This window comes from Puccinia triticina, chromosome 2A, assembly GCF_026914185.1.
Source record: "Puccinia triticina chromosome 2A, complete sequence".
NCBI classification, from domain to species: Eukaryota; Fungi; Basidiomycota; class Pucciniomycetes; order Pucciniales; family Pucciniaceae; genus Puccinia; species Puccinia triticina.
Window position 1 is genome coordinate 6,267,141 of NC_070559.1, and position 17,340 is coordinate 6,284,480.

Sequence of the window (17,340 nt, forward strand, 5' to 3'; positions counted from 1 at the left end):
TGCCTTACTCCGAAAGAATGACACGTTCAGTTGCATAGTCCTACACAGGAATCGAAGGATTGTGCACGAGTAGAAATGAAAGTTGTCTAATGAAATGTTATGATAGTAATGCAAACTTCCTTCCCTCATCAGGTCATTGTCGAATGGTTTCGAGCTGATCATAGCGATGAAAAGGTTGATTTACAGCTCTGAGGGCATGTAGCTTGGGAACCCGTTTGTTATATTACTTCTTCCGTTCAATTTTCTTATTTTCACCCTTTCATTCGCTGCAACATTATGAAACAGGTGAGCCCACAGCTTCGGCTTTCGGGTGGAAAGCAAACTATGTGATCAACCATCCACAGGCTAGTCCCGCTGCTGCACCGGGTTACCCGACGGTAGTTGCAGTGCGCTGAGAATTAAATCCTTTGGCTCCCTTTGTCAATGGGTTGGTGGCCTTCGAGTTGAACTGACTCGCATGGATTCCATCCTCCTACGATGAAGAACTATATTCGGGTGTGCAGTTACTGTAGAGTGAGCTGAGAACCGTAGGCCAGCAACAACCCTGGCAATGCATGGTTACACCGCGTCATTGAAAATCTTACGCGCCTCAGGTCCATGTGGATTTAAGCCTTGACCAACCACATGGAATTATATCCGTAAATAGCAGATCGACCTGCCAGCCAATCGAGCGATTGCTAATCAGAGCAGGTAGGTCAGCGGCTCGTATGAGGATAGGAAACAGAAAGGCAAACAGAAACTTGTTTCTAGTGGAGAGGAGCTTGAATTAAACAGATCGGATGCGTGAAGCATGAAGATTTGAAAGACGAGACTGGGGCCGGCCGCCGAGTTTCGGATGATCGATCATGTGAAAGCCATAGGGCAACGTTTTCGCAGAGGGTTCATGGGAGCTAAATCCATAATCTGGTTGGGGTGAAACAGTTGCTGGGCAGCTGGTTTCCGTTCCGCAGAGAAGCGAAAAGCTGAACAGCACTCCTGAAAAACCAGGCTGGACAGGCGCGGCTGGCTCGGTCGACTATTTGAACGGTCAACACCTCCCACCCCAGGCTGTTGACCATCTCTGCCTCCCCCTTGTCGTCGATATCCAAGACTTCCTTGTTCTTGTCCGCCTGCCGTAGTTCTACTGCTCTACCCACATCAGCAATGGCTGCCTACAGAACCACATCCGACATCCCCGTCTCATCCTCCCATGAGTCGAACCCTGAGCCTGGAACCGGAGCAGCAGCAACCGCGTTCCCCAATCCCAGTCAGTCCTCCTTGAGCTTATTTCTTTTTCCCGCGTTATTATGGTCAACTAATCAGGTTCCCTTTGGAATCGCCCATCTGCAACAGACGTACATAACAATCCGCATGTCTAGTTTGTTGTTCAGTCCACTCAGATATCCATTCTTGGTCTTGACGACCGTGCCCAGCTGGAAAACTGATCTGGTCATTTTGTCATTTTAGTATGGCTGTCTATTCTTCAGTGCCGGTATACGAGATGATGGTGCGCGGGATCGGTGTGATGCGAAGACGCTATGATTCTTACATGAACGCCACCCAAATTCTCAAAGTGGCTGGGCTCGATAAATCTAAGCGGACCAGACTTTTGGAACGCGAAATCATCCAAGGAGAGCACGAAAAAATTCAAGGAGGTTATGGAAGATATCAGGGGACCTGGTAAGTCCATCACGTGTTTTTTTTTTGTCCTTGGAGGCCTGTCCAATTGATCTGCCTTGATTGGTGTTAGGGTACCCTTTACACGCGCAAAAGAATTGGCCACCCAACTGAACGTAGCCCAACTGCTCGGCCCTATCTTTGACTATCTACCCGACCCAAATGCTGAACCTCCCATCCGATCCTCCATCACAAAACCATTATCCATGGCTTCTCGTGCCAATTCTCAGAAAAGTACTCTGGCGCGCCAGACAAGTCGGCAAAGCTTGAACGATAAACGCGAGCGTTCTGGCAATACAACCCCTCTTACCAACGACCAACCCGAAGCTGGTCCAAGCAAACGAAGCAGGCTAAATACGCCGTCTCGACAATCGAATGGCAGCGCCAACACGCCTTCGTCACTAATCGATCACCCCCATTCACTCATGGACCCCGAGTTCATCGTCCCTCAGCACCACTCCCAACCCGCAGCTGTTTCACAATCATCCACCACCTCAACATTTCCACCCGTCCCTGGAGCTCATGCCACCTACTCAGCTGGACCTTCGTGTCTCCGAAAATCAACTTGTTCTTCAAGGTCTCACTTAGAAGTTGCTCTGAAAGCCGAAAGGAATATACACACCTTGATGGCTCTCTTCGCGAATCCATCCGATAGCGATGAACAACAATCTGGGACTAATCAGACAATTCCAAATTCAGTAGCTGAAGTCAATGAGGTCCTTGAAGATCCTGAACTGGAGATCGATACCCCAATAGATGAGCATGGTCACACAGCCCTTCATTGGGCTTCCTCTCTGGCTCGAGTTGGCCTTGTACGCGCCTTTCTCCGGTCCGGCGCTGATGTCAATCGTGGAAATGATGTGGGGGAAACTCCACTTATGCGCTCAACGCTGGTGACCAACAACTTTGAAAAAGAATCATTCAACCAACTTCTTGAACTACTACACCCATCGCTATGGACTTTAGACAGCCAAGATCGAACCGTCCTGCATCACATATGCTTGACAGCTAATGTCAAAGGACGCGCCGAGAGTAGTCGCTACTATCTAGAATGTATCTGTGAATGGATTGTTAACAAACATGGCGCGCAGTTCGATAGTCAGTTTGTCGACGCGGTTGATCTGAATGGAGATACTGCATTGAACATTGCCGCCAGAGTTGGAAATAAACATCTAGTGCGCATGCTGTTGGATGTTGGGGCGGACAAGACGATAGGGAATAACTTGGGACTAAAGCCGATTGACTTCGGAGTCGGGGGAGGAGTGAGTTCTTTTTTTAGAATAAATTTTACAAATGATTACTAATGTGCATTTGCCACTACGTAGGAAACCAGCATGTCACCTGGTAATGACTTCATGGTAGCCCCATCTTTACGGAGAAATCCGACTGCGTCTATTCCTGCTCGCTCATCGCGTGATATCATCACATCGATAACATCATCCCTTAACTGTCTCTCAGAGGATTTCGACAATGAAGTCCGGAGTAAAACAGACAGGTTGGAGTCCGTCCGAGCACAATTGAAGGTGGCCACGCGTCAGCTGACGACACAACGGCGACAGCTCGAGTTATTCAAGCACGATCTCGACGAGAGGGCTCTAGTCGAGTTGAGGCTGAAGAAACTACGCGTTGCTATCGCAGAGGAAGATGGGTTCGATTGGACTGGCCGCTCGGATCTCGATGGTCGACCTGCGCAAGCGGGCAAATTGTTCAAACAAGACGGCATCGCTACCACCCTGGCAGGGCTTTCCGCATCGCAGATTCAACTTGAGCTCGAGCCTGATCCGTTCATACCATCTGAGAACAATGAGGCTAGTTTGGTCTATCTACGCCGCTTGGAGAAGTGGTATATTCGCGTACTCGATCTTCTCCGGGAACGGATTGGGAAAATGAAGGGTAGTAATCTTGAGCAAGAGGCCAAGTACCTCAAAGTGATCGGGTCATTCATTGGAAATACCTGTACAAATGACTTCAGCTCTTCCGGGCCAAGCCTGCCCGGCAAATCACAAAACCAACCCAATTCAGCCACACAGGACGTCCTTGCAAGGGCATCTCAGAACGTAAATCCCGCCGACATCCATCATCTGGAATCCATGGACGCCGGCCAGCACGCTGCCAACGACAGCCATGGACTTCGTGCTAGTCAATCTGAACTGCTGCAGCCGTCGATGATCGACAATAAACTGCTCAAGCAACTCATGGCCGCGATCGAATCAGACGGACCTGAGTTAGACTTGAATCGCGTGGCTGGATTCATGCAACGCGTCCAATCGGGCTCGCTATAACCCGACCCGATACCTCCACACGCCGATCGATGTCCCTTGATATTCTCCCAATAAACACGTTTTCTTTCCACCCTTCTTGCAACTTAATCAGAAACCGATCGTCTTGATTATTCGATTTGCCGACGTAAATAACTTATTACATCTCAACTTTCCTGTGCTAAGTTTCATTTTTCTTAATGCTCGTATTACCCCTCCCGCATCGTTATCGGACTCCACTCCGAATTGCATAGCATAACCCGTCATTTCTGTTCCTCTCCATCTATTCTTTTCTATTTTCTTTTCTCATATTTTTTTCTTGTTCTTGTCTTCTTTTTTCCATTTTGTTGTTTAGATCGCGGCTTAATGATGACTAGGGTTTAAGGGCGGATCCGCCGCCCTGTGCTCCATATTCAAATCTATGGTAGTGGCTAAGGCTATTGATTACACACCGGACCAGTGACAGGGGAGAAGGTGCAAATTTTATTTTCGAAGTTGGCAATGCATCTAACCTCTCTATGAGGGTGAACGCTGTCCCGCAGGGACCCTCCCAAGGAGGGACTTATGTGCTATGTCAACCCCGTGGCAGTAGAGAGAAAAATGATGTTTTTCAATCATTTCTGCATGCACCATTTGTTGCTGGTGTAAGACTCAAAAGCAGGTGTGAAACCCTTTTGCTGAATGGAGAAGGGGATGATGGAGGTGCAAACTCTGCCCTTCTATCCTATCAGATAGCAAGACCCACCAAACTAAGCTTGGCAAGTTTTAATCAAGTGATAGGTCTGGTCTGGTTCCAGATGAAGTTGTTTGATGACAGGTATGTAAAAGATGTGAGGGTTTATGATGATGGAAAAGGGTGAAAGTTGACTGATGTTTCCGGTGGGGGTTGACCCCAGGTCCTCAAGAGGGTGATATAAAAAGTTGAGAAGAGTGTCTGGACTGACACTGTGGGCATCTCGATGTTGCTGCGGGCCGCAGTGACATCATGACACTGCACAAGGATTTGCATTTGTCAGTTGCAGCAACAACTGCACAAGCCTGCAAACCACTCCAATGGCCGGCGCAGGGCTGGACATTGAGTGGAGTATGTACATACATAGTACATATACACCCCTCAATGGCCAGTGCAAACGGGCCATCAAGAGGATACACACTCCCCTGGATGGTTGGCACCAACTATCAAGAGGAGTACACACTCCCCACTATGATCGGCACCAACGGTGACTGGTCCAGTGGTCATTGAGAGGAGTACATAATTATGGTGTTCAAAGTTGGTTTGCATAATTTTATGCATGCATAAATCATAAAATTATAAAAATATTTTGGTGAGGAAATTTTGTATTACATAATCAGACAGTCATATCCCCTGCAAAAAAGATTTTATGATTTTATGATTTATGCATGCATAAAATTATGCAAACCAACTTTGAACACCACATACTCCCCTTGATAGTTGGCACCAACTGGTCATTGCAAGGAGTACACACTCCCCTCAACGGCCAGGTGCTACCAGTCATCGAGGAGTCCACACTCTCCTTGATGGCCAGGTGCTACCAGTCATTGAGAGGAGTCCAAACTCCCCTCAATGGCTGGCCAGCACAGACTGGTCTGCACCTCCTCCAATGCCCTGCACAAATGACCAGCCCCATTGAGGGACCGTGTGCAGTGATTCCCTCAATGACCGGTCAGCACTGGCCATTGAGCTGACCAGTCAATAAGAGCACACCATGAGCCCTCAATGAGTGGTGCTCATCAAGAGGAGTACTTTTCCCCCAGACAGCGGTCAGCACTGGTGATCAAGGGGAGTGTGTATGTATGTATCATTCCTCTGGATGACCGGTGAACACCGGCCAGGGTAGCATGTACATACTCACTTGACCAACAACCGGTCTGTTTTTAGGTGGGCAAGATTTGGGGGTGACACGGGGCCACTGGCAGCAAAGTGTCACTGCAGCCAAATGTTGCCCAGGGTTTGAATCCCCACTGAGCCGTCAGATGTTGCTGCGGCCCATAGCAACAGCAAGATGCCCGCAGTGTGAGAAGGGTATATGTCTCAGTCGGGAGTTGAACCAGGAACCGGGTAACTCATGATAGGCACGTGATATGTCAAGAAAGAGTTATGAGAGTTATGAGAGTGAGCTCAGTGGTTATTTGCAAATGTAAGGGCTGTTATGAGGTTTTGTAAGGGTAATGGTTAAAAGTATTGGTGGTATGTAAATAACTGGGGAATACTGAGCTGAGGCAAAAACAACTGGGGGAGCGAGCTCCTTATATAGAAAAATTTCAGGGATTTTAGCTACAAGGGGTTACCCTGGATGAGGGATTTTAGCTGGTGGGCTGCATACAAGTGGTGTCAGAAGATACTAAATACAGGCAAAAAGTGGGGTGAGAAATGTCAAATACAGAAGAAATGGGGTTGGTCCCCTGCATATGCAGTGGAGATAAGAGGGATAGAAAAGGGTATGTGTTTGGCTGGGGCTGAGTATGCGTATAACTGGGAAAGGTGACCTGAGGGTTGTGACAGGTTGATGACTGGGGCTGGCTGTGTCCATGAGGGTCCAAGAGGGTGTAACTTCCAATCCAGCACACTTCCAGTGGTGACTAGGGGTAAAATTGGCAGTAGAATCCATTTCTGGGGTACATTTGGTGTTATCTTGAGGCCTAGGGTGAGTAAATATATACATGAGAAAAACTTTTCATTTTTCACTTTTCCGTCTACCACACCGGGTAATAATCTGTTGGGGGAGCAAAATGTGCACAACATCACGGAGTTCCTTTCTAAATATTTTACAAATTTTTGGGGCCTTGGGTGCCCCAGGAAGTCCTTTTTTGTTACTGACAAGTGTCCACTTCATTGTGTATTCCACATTTTGCATACATAATCTGAAATTGACAATTTTACAACTTTGATTGCAGCTCAACCAGAGGAGTTTAAAAAATAAAAGATGGGGACAGCTTACGCCATCCCAGAAATGTAAATTAGAGCAAAAATGGTTCAAAAACTCATGTGGGAGATTGGTTTTAAAAGTCCCCACCAAAATGCCTAATTCTCTACTGCCCCGGGGTTGACATAGCACGTAAGTCTCTCCTTCAGAGGTTGCTTTGCTCCCCCCCCCCCAAAGAGGGAATTAGCTAAGTTAGGTAATGCCTAAGCAACCAACAATGTTGGGTTGGATTCACAAAACGGCTGGGCAGATTGCACCATCTTCCCAAGTGCGACTTGCACACACAGTCTTCCCCAATTTGGCCAAATATGCCGGGATATCTGATTGCATGAAGGTGTACATACTGCAATTTGCAGTGTAATTGGGTACTTAGTCCCAACATTTTGGCCAGGCAGGGGCCAATCCGTTAAATTCCAAAAATGGGCAGTGTTAGGCAGCAGTTACCTCTCATTGCCTTTTCCTCCTAGACGCAGATAGACACAGAACCCCATGAATTATTCAACAGGAGCACTGTCCATTTTTAGGTAAGCAGCCAGTCAACGCAATGGTACACCATTGGGATTTGCCAGACCTGTCAAACCGTGTTGGTTAGCTATTTTTGTTCCTTCTTATTGCAGGCTATGAGACCAAAAATATACCATCCCTGGAAAAGAGAGTGGTGTAAAGCTCAAAAGTGTTCCTGAGAACCTTTTGCTGAGTGCCAAAAGGGATGAATGATGTTACCTCTGCCTTTCCTGGGTCACTAGACACTAAAACAAGCCCCCCAATCTATGATTGGAAGGTTTATGTAGCAATAGTGGAGGTGTATCAAAAGATAGCCTACGTTGAACAAGTGGCTTAGGGGGTATGGGTGATGTAGCTGGTGCTGAGTGAGTCGTGAGTTGATATGGCCCGTGTGTTGCCGCAAAGGGGGTTGTGGAACACCTTGACAGAGCGGTTAATGATGAGTGATCAATGTAATAGAGTTGTGATATGTATGTAATTGTTATGTAATAAGGGCAAAACCACAATATAGTGGGGGCTAATACTGTAGAGTGAGCAAGTGTTGTACTGTTATGGGGTAAGCTGAGTGCAAGTAGTTTGCTGGGAGAAATTACAACTGGGGGGGAGGAGAGCCTCCTAAAATAGAAAAGGGTGAGGGATTTTAGCTCCAGGGGAACCAGGGAGTGAGGGGTTTTAGCTGCCCCAAGCTTTCAAATGAGGGATTTTGGCTGGTGGTACAGCCTAGATGAGGGAATTTAGCCCAATTGACAGGTCACATGATTTAATGATGAGGGAATTTAGCTGGTGAGAAAGTGGAGGTGAGAGGTTTAAGTTTGGCCTATGATGTCATTGGGTCATCTGATCATCTGTACTTCCCCTGTCTGTCACCTGCTGTCAAATGATGTCATACAAAGGAATTTAGCTAGCCTGAGCTGTCAACTGATGTCATGTGCAAGCTGCATGAGGGGTTTTTGCTAGCTTGACACCTGCATGAACTGCAGCCCCTATTACACTAGTCTGCATGCACCTGCATAAGCCTGCATAAGCCTGCATCTAGTGTGCATGAAACTGCATGACACTGCATGACACGTGCATAACAAAATGTAATGAGTGCAGCTGATGAGGTAAAGCATATGTAGAGGGTAGACAAGTGTCAGAGTGGCCCATGTAACGGATTACATGGTCCTGGGTAAGGGTGGTTCATGTAACGGATTACATGACCTGAGTATGGTGTTTTGTGTGTATGAAACTGACTGATGGTATCTGTTGAGTTTTTGCCATGACAGTCTTGTGAAAGGACTGAGTCTCATTTCCTCCCTTGCTTCTGCTCCCTCGTCTCCTCCTTTTACTCAGTCATCTTTTTCCATGTGGATGATCTGGTTGTTGTGGGAAACGTGGATGCATTTGAAACTCTGTTCCTACATTGATTTCGGAACTCTTCAGCTCATGATCCAGATACCCTTCTTTGGATGTCATGATAAGTGAAGACAGCATCAAATTATCTCAACAAAAGCTAATCAAAAAAGGTCTTGAACTTGCTGGCATAAATGAATGCAAACCTGTTAAGACTCCTCTTTCTGTAGGAGTGCAATTGTTACCGGCTACTGAGAATGAGAAGGCAGAATTCAAAAAACTGAAGATCAACTATTGCACTCATACTGGTATCCTAAACTATCTGTCATGCAGAACAAGGCCTGATCTGGCTCCTGCGGTCCCATATTATCTAGTTTCAATAATGATCCGGGAATTCTACAGTGGAGAAAAGTAATTCACTTCTGGAAATACATTGCTGGGACCTCTGATCTTGCTCTAACACTCTGTCCCAACTCTAATGATGAATCTAAAACACTTCAACATTTTACTGACGCAACCTGGGCAGATGACTTGGAGACTTGTCTGTCGCGCAGCGGCTCAATTTGTTTCTGGAAGGCGTGTCCAATCTCATGGAACAGTAAAAAACAACGCAACATCACTATGTTGTCTACTGAAGCAGAACTCAATGCTCTATTGGATGGTGTTCAAGAAAACGAGTCACTGCAAAAAAAACTGTGTCAACTGTGAGCAGTTGACATGTGGTAACTCTGAGGAAGCTTGTGGTGTTACACCAGCCTTACTCAAGGTTTGACTCAACCCAAGCTTTAATGCACAGTCACTGTGCACCTTGCACAGTGACTGTGCCAACAAAGACACTTGTGCATTCAGGTGGAGTTACAATGGCAGCTTGGCTTGAGTTCTCTGCATGTCAACTGAAAGCAGTTGACCAAGTTTTTTTTGCAGTGAGTGGATCAAATATGTGGTTGAAGAACTTTGGAACAAAAAACTGAATCCTACTCAATTTCACATTGACAATCAGGGTTCACTTGAAAAACTAAAGAACTTTGGATCAAATTCAAAAACCAAGCATCTCAACATCAAGATCAAACACCTGAGAAAAATGAAGGAAGATAACAAAATACTTGTCAAGCTTATTCCCACTGAAGAAATGATTGCTGATGCCTTAACTAAACCAAGCAACTCTGAATCACTAAATCGTCTCCGAGAATGGTGCTTCATGGTTGAAGTTCTTTTCTCAACAAATTGCGGGGGGTGTTGAGTTTTCGCCATGACAGTCTTGTGAAAGGACTGAGTCTCATTTCCTCCCTCGCTTCCGCTCCCTTGTCTCCTCCTTTTTCGGGGCCTCATCCTTTCCCAGCCATCACATTCCCTTCCTTGCAAGTCTCCTCCTTTTTCGGGGCCTCATCCTTTCCCGTCCATCACATTCCCTTCCTTGAAACCACTCTTGTCTTGACTTCGATCAGACTTGACTCTTCAATATTTGTCTCGACATCGCTCAAGACGCAAAACTCATTCCGGCTCAACATCACTCGAGTTCCTTATCAATCTCTCAATCGGCCCATCTCTCCAATTTGGTGAGAAACAAACAACAATAACCTCGGTCCATTCCTCCCTTGGCTAATCCCTTTTTCCTTTCTCTCTTTCTATCTTTTCCAGTGTCCTTGTTCCCATTCTACTCTCTCCTGTCCTTGGTTGTCTCAGAATCTCAATTCTCTTGTGGTGGTAATTCTCTCTCATCTTCTCTCCTGTTGTTCTTTCTAATTCCTTTCTTAATCATTCTAATGTTGTTTCTTCAGTCTGGTTCTCAATTTTACAGCAATTCAGATTAAATCTTCACAGTATCTTGAAGGGGTTGTATCTTCTGATCAAGAGGGGTTTAAGGTGTGTTGTCCATGGTTTCCTGTGTATTTTTAGCTGTAGAATCCAGTGATGCCCCCGTATTGGTTGATTTGTGAGTGTACATACACCAAGGTTCACAGTCAACGCAAGTCCAACATGGGGAATCACGTTGGCCCAAGCTCCCTGAAGCCACCAAAAAGATTTGGTGGCTGACCTGATTTCTCTACGTGGGAGGCCGTCGGAGCCACGGTTGGCATATCCTCCAATGCAGACCTTGCGTAAGAGTACGCCGTCGGCCCATCCTTTGCGCAAAGTGGCAGTGCATTGGCCCATCCTTTGCGCAAGGCCTGCGCAGTGGCAGTGCATTGGCCCATCCTTTGCGCAAGGCCTGCGCAACAAGAGAGGCATTGCGCTGGGCTCGCGCAAAGGTTTGGCATCAGGACATCCTTGAAGGATACCTTGCGCAACACCCACGGAGTGGTCCGCCGTGGGGATGACCCCAACATCAAGCAAAGCAAGGAAGCTTAAAAAAAACATATATCCGGTGGGCCTTTCTGAAAAGAAAAACTTGCCGGATATATGTTTAGATGAGAGCATAGCAAGCAATCTGGCGGGTTTCCCAAAAGCCGGGTTGGGCACAGGACTCATTTTCCAAAATTAATGCTATAACAATATTCGACGGGTTTTCTTTTTCAGGAAAACCCGCAAAGTTGATGAATTGCTAGCACTGGATCTTGCAGACTTTCTTTTTCAGGAAAACAACAAGATCAAAACACACCGTGGGTTTTCTTTTTCAGGAAAAGCTGCGGGGAAGGGGTACAACACAGTGGGGCTGGAGGATCTTGACAAGGGGAACTGAGATGGAAAAAATGAAATACTACTTGGAGGCATTGGCAGCAGCCGTGGCAGCCACATCACGAATGTTGTCAAGGGTGGGGACAATGAACTGGGATGAGGGGGGAAGGAACAGAAAGAAAAAAAATGAAATACTACTTGGGGGGATTGGCAGCATCGGCGGCAAGCGCATCACAAACATTGTTGAGGGTGGGGACGGTGAACTTGGCTTTTGGGATTTGGACAAAGTTTCTCAAATGAGAAAACAATTCGTGGTCCTTGTCCAAGACAAGCTTTGCATGTCTTGAGCGGGAGAAATAGCAGTCGGTGTTAGGGAAAGGGAGGATGATTGATGAGGGAAGGAAGTGGAAAAGGACTTACTGTCATTGAAATTTGACTGAAGAGCCTCGGAGGATGGCCAAGCGCTCGTCGATCTCAAGCCATTGAGAGGTCTTCTTTGATTTGTGGACATAGTAATGGACCATGACCAAGCGGGTATACGTCACTCAAATTTGCATGGGCCAGTTATTGTCGACCTGAGCTCTTATTTCATCTGCAGTCATTTTGTGCCCCTTCGGCGGGAGGTCTTGATAGATCTGAACGGAGGGAAGGAAGAAACAAACTTAGTGACCATGAAACATTAGAGATATCCACGCTTGCAAAGCACTTACCAAAGTGAGCAATTTGTGTTGATTAGGAATGGCTCCCTTGATAGAAACCCTCTGGGTTTTGAGGATGTTTGTCAAGAGCTGTCCAAAACAGAGAAAAATTCAGTATTTTCTCATTGAGGTTGCAGTGTACATGTATACTAACCAAGGCACGCAAACTGCTCCGTTGATGTTTGAGGAGCTCGCCGACTGTGTCCCAATAGTGTTCAAGTGCTGTTGGTTCATCTAGAAGTTGCGCAGGAGCTAGATGATCTTCTTTCCAATTGGGGGGTTGTTGATCAACAGTATCCTGAGGGTTTAGTGTTAATGCATGTTAGCTAAAGGATGCTGCAAAAAAGAACAAGAAATAACTTACAAAAGTGAGAAAGTACAAAGTCCTTGGGAGGGCCCCATTGTGATGGGGTTTATTGGAATACGCCTCAAGCGTTGGGTTCAGGAGGATCATACAAGCACGCGCTCGCACAAAGTCCTGTAAATAAATTGTGGTTAGCAAGGAAGTTGTGCAACGCTTTGGCACATAGAAAAGGGCGCAATTATTCAGCTTACCTTGAATGGATCATTGTAACTGTGTTCGGGTGTTGAGTTTGGGCGAGCATGAGTAGAGAGCTGATGGAAAGCTCCCATTGCAAATATCAAATTTGCATGCCTGGCTTTGGGAGTGCACTACACACAACCAAGATGGAAATTGATTCAGAAATGTATGGTTGCGCGAAAATGGATGAGATCCACTTACCTTGCTTGTTAAAGAAGCAATTTCCAAGTGCTCCGCATCAAGCTTTAATTTCAATTGAAGTTTGGCGCATACTTGATTGAGGGTAAGATCAGAGACAAGGACGGGCAGATTAGCAACGCGGGCATCAGCTGATAGATCGGACATGTGTGCATCATGCTTGGCTGCCGCAAACTCAAAAAGATCGTTTGGGGCAATTGAGTCCAACACAGCAAGAGGGGAGTCGGGCGGGTGTGGACTGCTAGACAATGGCCGTAAGAAATTGCAAACACCCTGGAAATGATTGGCGGGGTCATTCAAGTCGCCTTGGAGGAGGGCTACCATGGTCATGGCCATGAGGGGAAAAAGGGAAGATTGATTTGATTGAAGGAGATGGATGAAGCCAAAGGGGGAGAGGTGAGGTGGATCTGGTGGGTGAAGGAGGGAGGGATGACGGACTTGGGAGGAAAGATGAAGGGACTCAAATACTTTCCAGTCCATGCAGTGGTTGATCTGCATTGCCGGCAAGATTTGGTCGGACAACCAACACATTGATGACGAAAACGGGGAGGGCAGTTTTTTGGGCTGGTCATCAGGACCATTGAGGGTGTTGGGCGGACGGAAGCCAAGGTCAGCTGAGATTTGTGGCCAATCAAAGGTGTTGGGCTGAAGAAATCCAAGTTCAGAAGGGCTTTGCTGGTGATTGAGGATGTTGGGCTGACGGAATCCAAGTTCGGCAGGACTTTGCTGGTGATCGAGGATGTTGGGCTGACGGAAGCCAAGTTTGGCAGGACTTTGCTGGTGATCAAGGATGTTGGGCTGACGGAAGCCAAGGCTGGCTGGAATTTGCTGGTGATCAAGGATGTTGGGCTGACGGAACCCAAGGTCGGCTGGGTTTTGCTGGTGATCAAAGGTGCTGGGCGGACAGAAGCCAAAGTTGGCTGGGTTTCCAGGTTGTAAAGTGGTTGGGTAAACTTGCTTTCCCCTTTCTGACTTGGAATCCTGTTTGATCAACCATCCCCCTGAGTCTTCCACACCATCAAAATCAATTAAATCCAACCAAAAAAAGAAATTTGGTAACGTGGTGAGAAAAATTGTCAGCAAGATGGCCAACATGAATTTTAGATGTGAGTCTTGGGTATTTTTTTGTATTTTATCTAAAGAGAAGAAAATAACCTGTTTGTTTGCTTTATGAAAAAGATTTTGTGAATAGACACGGTCAAAATGGTGATACTTATCAGTGTTGGCTATGCAAAGGCAGGAGTACAACAAACCACCAAAAACACTGTCTTGGCCCCCGACATCAACTCCTTGTGCGTGCAGAAAAGGAGAATCGGGATCAACAGTTGTCTCGGCAGGCTGCAAATGACGCCTTGTATCGGGAACCAATGCTTGATGATGACCTGGTTCACCTGGAGCCGGTAATGGGAGACAATCAAGGCCCTGCTGAGAACGACACGCAAGAAGTAGGAAATGAGGAGATTGAAAGAGAGGACGTACCACGGAGTCTGTTTGAGGAAGAAGACTTGGATGACGAGGAAGGAGAGCTTAGCTGGATGGATATGATTGGTGTTGCTATTGGCCAGATTGACGCAGAGCCCCAGGAGACCGGGCCGGACGCTTCAAATCCGCTCTGCTGCCGTGAAGAAGCTGAAATAAAAAAGGTGAAGCCCGACAATTCAGCCTGGTATCCCGTTCCAAACCAAGAGGTAAGGAGCTACATTTTCATTGTAGAATAATGAAAGAAAAGACTTACCATTGCCTTCTGTTCCATCATAGTACCTTGTTGGTTTTTTTCTCATCAGATACTTACATAAAATTATATCCCGCAATATGTACCACCAAATTTGGGTGGTATTCACATTGTACCACATCAAGCTTCCTCGATGGGAGGCCTTGCGCCAGATGCGGACGAATATTTGGAAGCTCTTTGATTGCACTATTGTCAAAAAGGAGACAGTCTTTGGTCAGCCAGTGTTTGGTTTAAATCCAGCAGATTTGATTAAAGACATGAGTACTACTTACCTTAGTGCCTGTTGGACCAGAGAACCAAGTTGAAGCTGAATCGTGTTTTGTTTGGTTGTTGACAGGATTTGATGAATCCCCTAGTAGCGCCGCACCTTGAATTTGTGCCGGAGGAGGCGCACGGTGTAAAGCTCAAAAGTGTTCCTGAGAACCTTTTGCTGAGTGCAGAAAGGGATGAATGAGGTTACCTCTGCCTTTCCTGGGTCACTAGACACTAAAACAAGCCCCCCAATCTACAATTGGAAGGTTTATGTAGTGATAGTGGAGGTGTATCAAAAGATAGCCTACTTTGAGCAGGTGGCTTAAGGGTTATGGTGATGTAGCTGATGTGTAAGTGTTGTAATGAGGTTGTAATTTGTATGCAAGGGTGTAAACCACAATATAGAGTGGGCTAATACTGTAGAGTGAGCAAGTATTGTACTGTTATGGGGTAAGCTGAGTGCAAGTAGTTTGCTGAGCGAAATTACAACTGGGGGGAGGAGAGCCTCCTTAAAAAGAAAAGAGTGAGGGATTTTAGCTCCAGGGGAACCAGGGAATGAGGGATTTTAGCTGCCCTGAGCTGTCAAATGAGGGATTTTGGCTGGTGGTACAGCCTAGATGAGGGAATTTAGCTGGTGAGAAAGTGGAGGTGAGAGGTTTGAGTTTGGCCTATGATGTCATTGACGTATGATGTCATTGGGTCATCTAATCATCTGTACTGCCCCTGTCTGTCAAATGATGTCATACGAGGGAATTTAGCTAGCCTGAGCTGTCAACTGATGTCATGTGTAAGCTGCATGAGGTTGACACCTGCATGAACTGCAGCCCCTATTACACTAGTCTGCATGCACCTGCATGAGCCTGCATAAGACTGCATAAAACTGCATAAGCCTGCATAAGCCTGCATCTAGTGTGCATGACACTGCATGACACTGCATGACACGTGCATAACACAATGTAATGAGTGCAGCTGATGAGGTAAAGCATATGTAAAGGGTAGACAAGTGTCAGAGTGGACCATGTAACGGATTACATGGTCCTGGGTAAGGGTGGTTCATGTAACGGATTACATGACCTGAGTATGGTGTTTGTGTGCGTGAAACTGGCTGATGGTGTCTTGAAGGGGTTGTATCTTCTGATCCAGAGGGGTGTCAGGTATGTTGTCCATGGTGTCCTGTGTAGTTTTGGCCGTAGAATCCAATGGTGTTGCCATATTGGTTGATTTGTGAGTGTACATATGAGAAAATGGAAAATTTTGAAATGGGCTAGATGGCACCAGGAAAAAAAATAGTCACTTGATGGCAAGTGACATGATGCAGCTTTGGTTTCTGCTCCAGAGCTACTCCAGCACTGCTCCAAGTCTGCTCCACCAGCACTTGTAGAGCTTGCAGGACTGCACCAGAGCACTCAATGTGGCACAGTCAGCTGATCCTAATTTTTTCCCAGGAACAGCTGAGCAGTAGGCATTGACTGAGCCTGGGCCAAAGCTGAGCATTGGCTGAGCCTGGGCCACAGCTGAGCATTGGATATTCCAAGCCTGAAACAAATACAAGTGTCAGCTGGACCAAGAATATTCCAAATCTGAGCATCAGCTTAGCCAACAATGGTCCAAAGCTGAGCATCATCTTGGAAAAGGCTTGTGCAGAGCTTAGGATCAGCTGGGACAATACTGTTCCAAAGATTAACACCAGCTGGGCCAAAACTTTTCAAAAGCTGAGCATCAGCTGAGCCAATGATGGTACAAAGCTGAGCATTGGCTGAGCCAAGGCTGTTCTAAAGCTGAGTATCAGATGTTTTGAGACTATTCAAAAGATTAATATCACCTGATCCAAGGCTGTTCCACAGCTGAGCATCAGCTGAGCCAAGGCTGGTCCACAGCTGAGCATCAGCTGAGCCAAGGCTGGTCCACAGCTGAGCATCAGCTGAGCCAAGGCTGGTCCACAGCTGAGCATCAGCAGAGCCAAGGCTGGTCCACAGCTGAGCATCAGCCAGGAACACGGCGAGAGTGTTCCACTTGATTTTCTCGTCGTTTCCGCCGACGAGGAATCCACGGCACCCATCGTCTCCACCCGCCAGGGATCTCCTCGTCATTCCGATGGGGAAACAGGTGAGATCCCCGTGGAGCCGACAGGAACACGGCGAGAGTGTTCCACTTGATTTTCTCGTCGTTTCCGCCAACAAGGAATCCACGGCACCCATTGAATTCCCGGTGGTGCCGAAAAGAACACACCATCTGTGTTTGTCTTGAATTCCTTGTCGCTCCTTTGAGAAGAAACACGAGGAATCCACGGGTCCCTGGTGGAGCCAATGGGAAAACGCCCGTCGCCATCGTGTGATGCATGGGTGTTTCCGGATCTCTCCGCTAATTGTCCTCCACCTCCGAAGAGGCAGAATACCGGTCTTGGAACTAGCATGCCGGCTCCTCCTTTCTCCATGCCTCAATTTCTCTCGATGTGCCATATCCCCCTGGACTAACAACCGGTCCAGGACATGATTGCAAACCACGATATATTTCACTGGACATCGTTTGAAGGTACAAGCAACTGTGAGCTGCGTGACCTTGGCTTGAAGTGGGGTCCGGCGCAGGCAATCTTGAGAGGTATAAAGAT

General features: G+C 46.9%; 1 protein-coding gene across 1 annotated transcript; it reads left to right on the forward strand.

Annotated features, from left to right (window-relative positions):
- Positions 1–1,143: 1,143 nt before the first annotated feature.
- On the forward strand, positions 1,144–3,938 carry PtA15_2A673 (uncharacterized protein; the record flags this gene model as incomplete). The annotated part of the gene is made up of 5 exons (XM_053166717.1): positions 1,144–1,246; positions 1,333–1,357; positions 1,447–1,659; positions 1,730–2,918; positions 2,982–3,938. 5 exons carry the CDS (start codon positions 1,144–1,146, stop codon positions 3,936–3,938), a joined length of 2,487 nt encoding a protein of 828 aa, XP_053017911.1.
- Between the last annotated feature and the right edge of the window lie 13,402 nt (positions 3,939–17,340).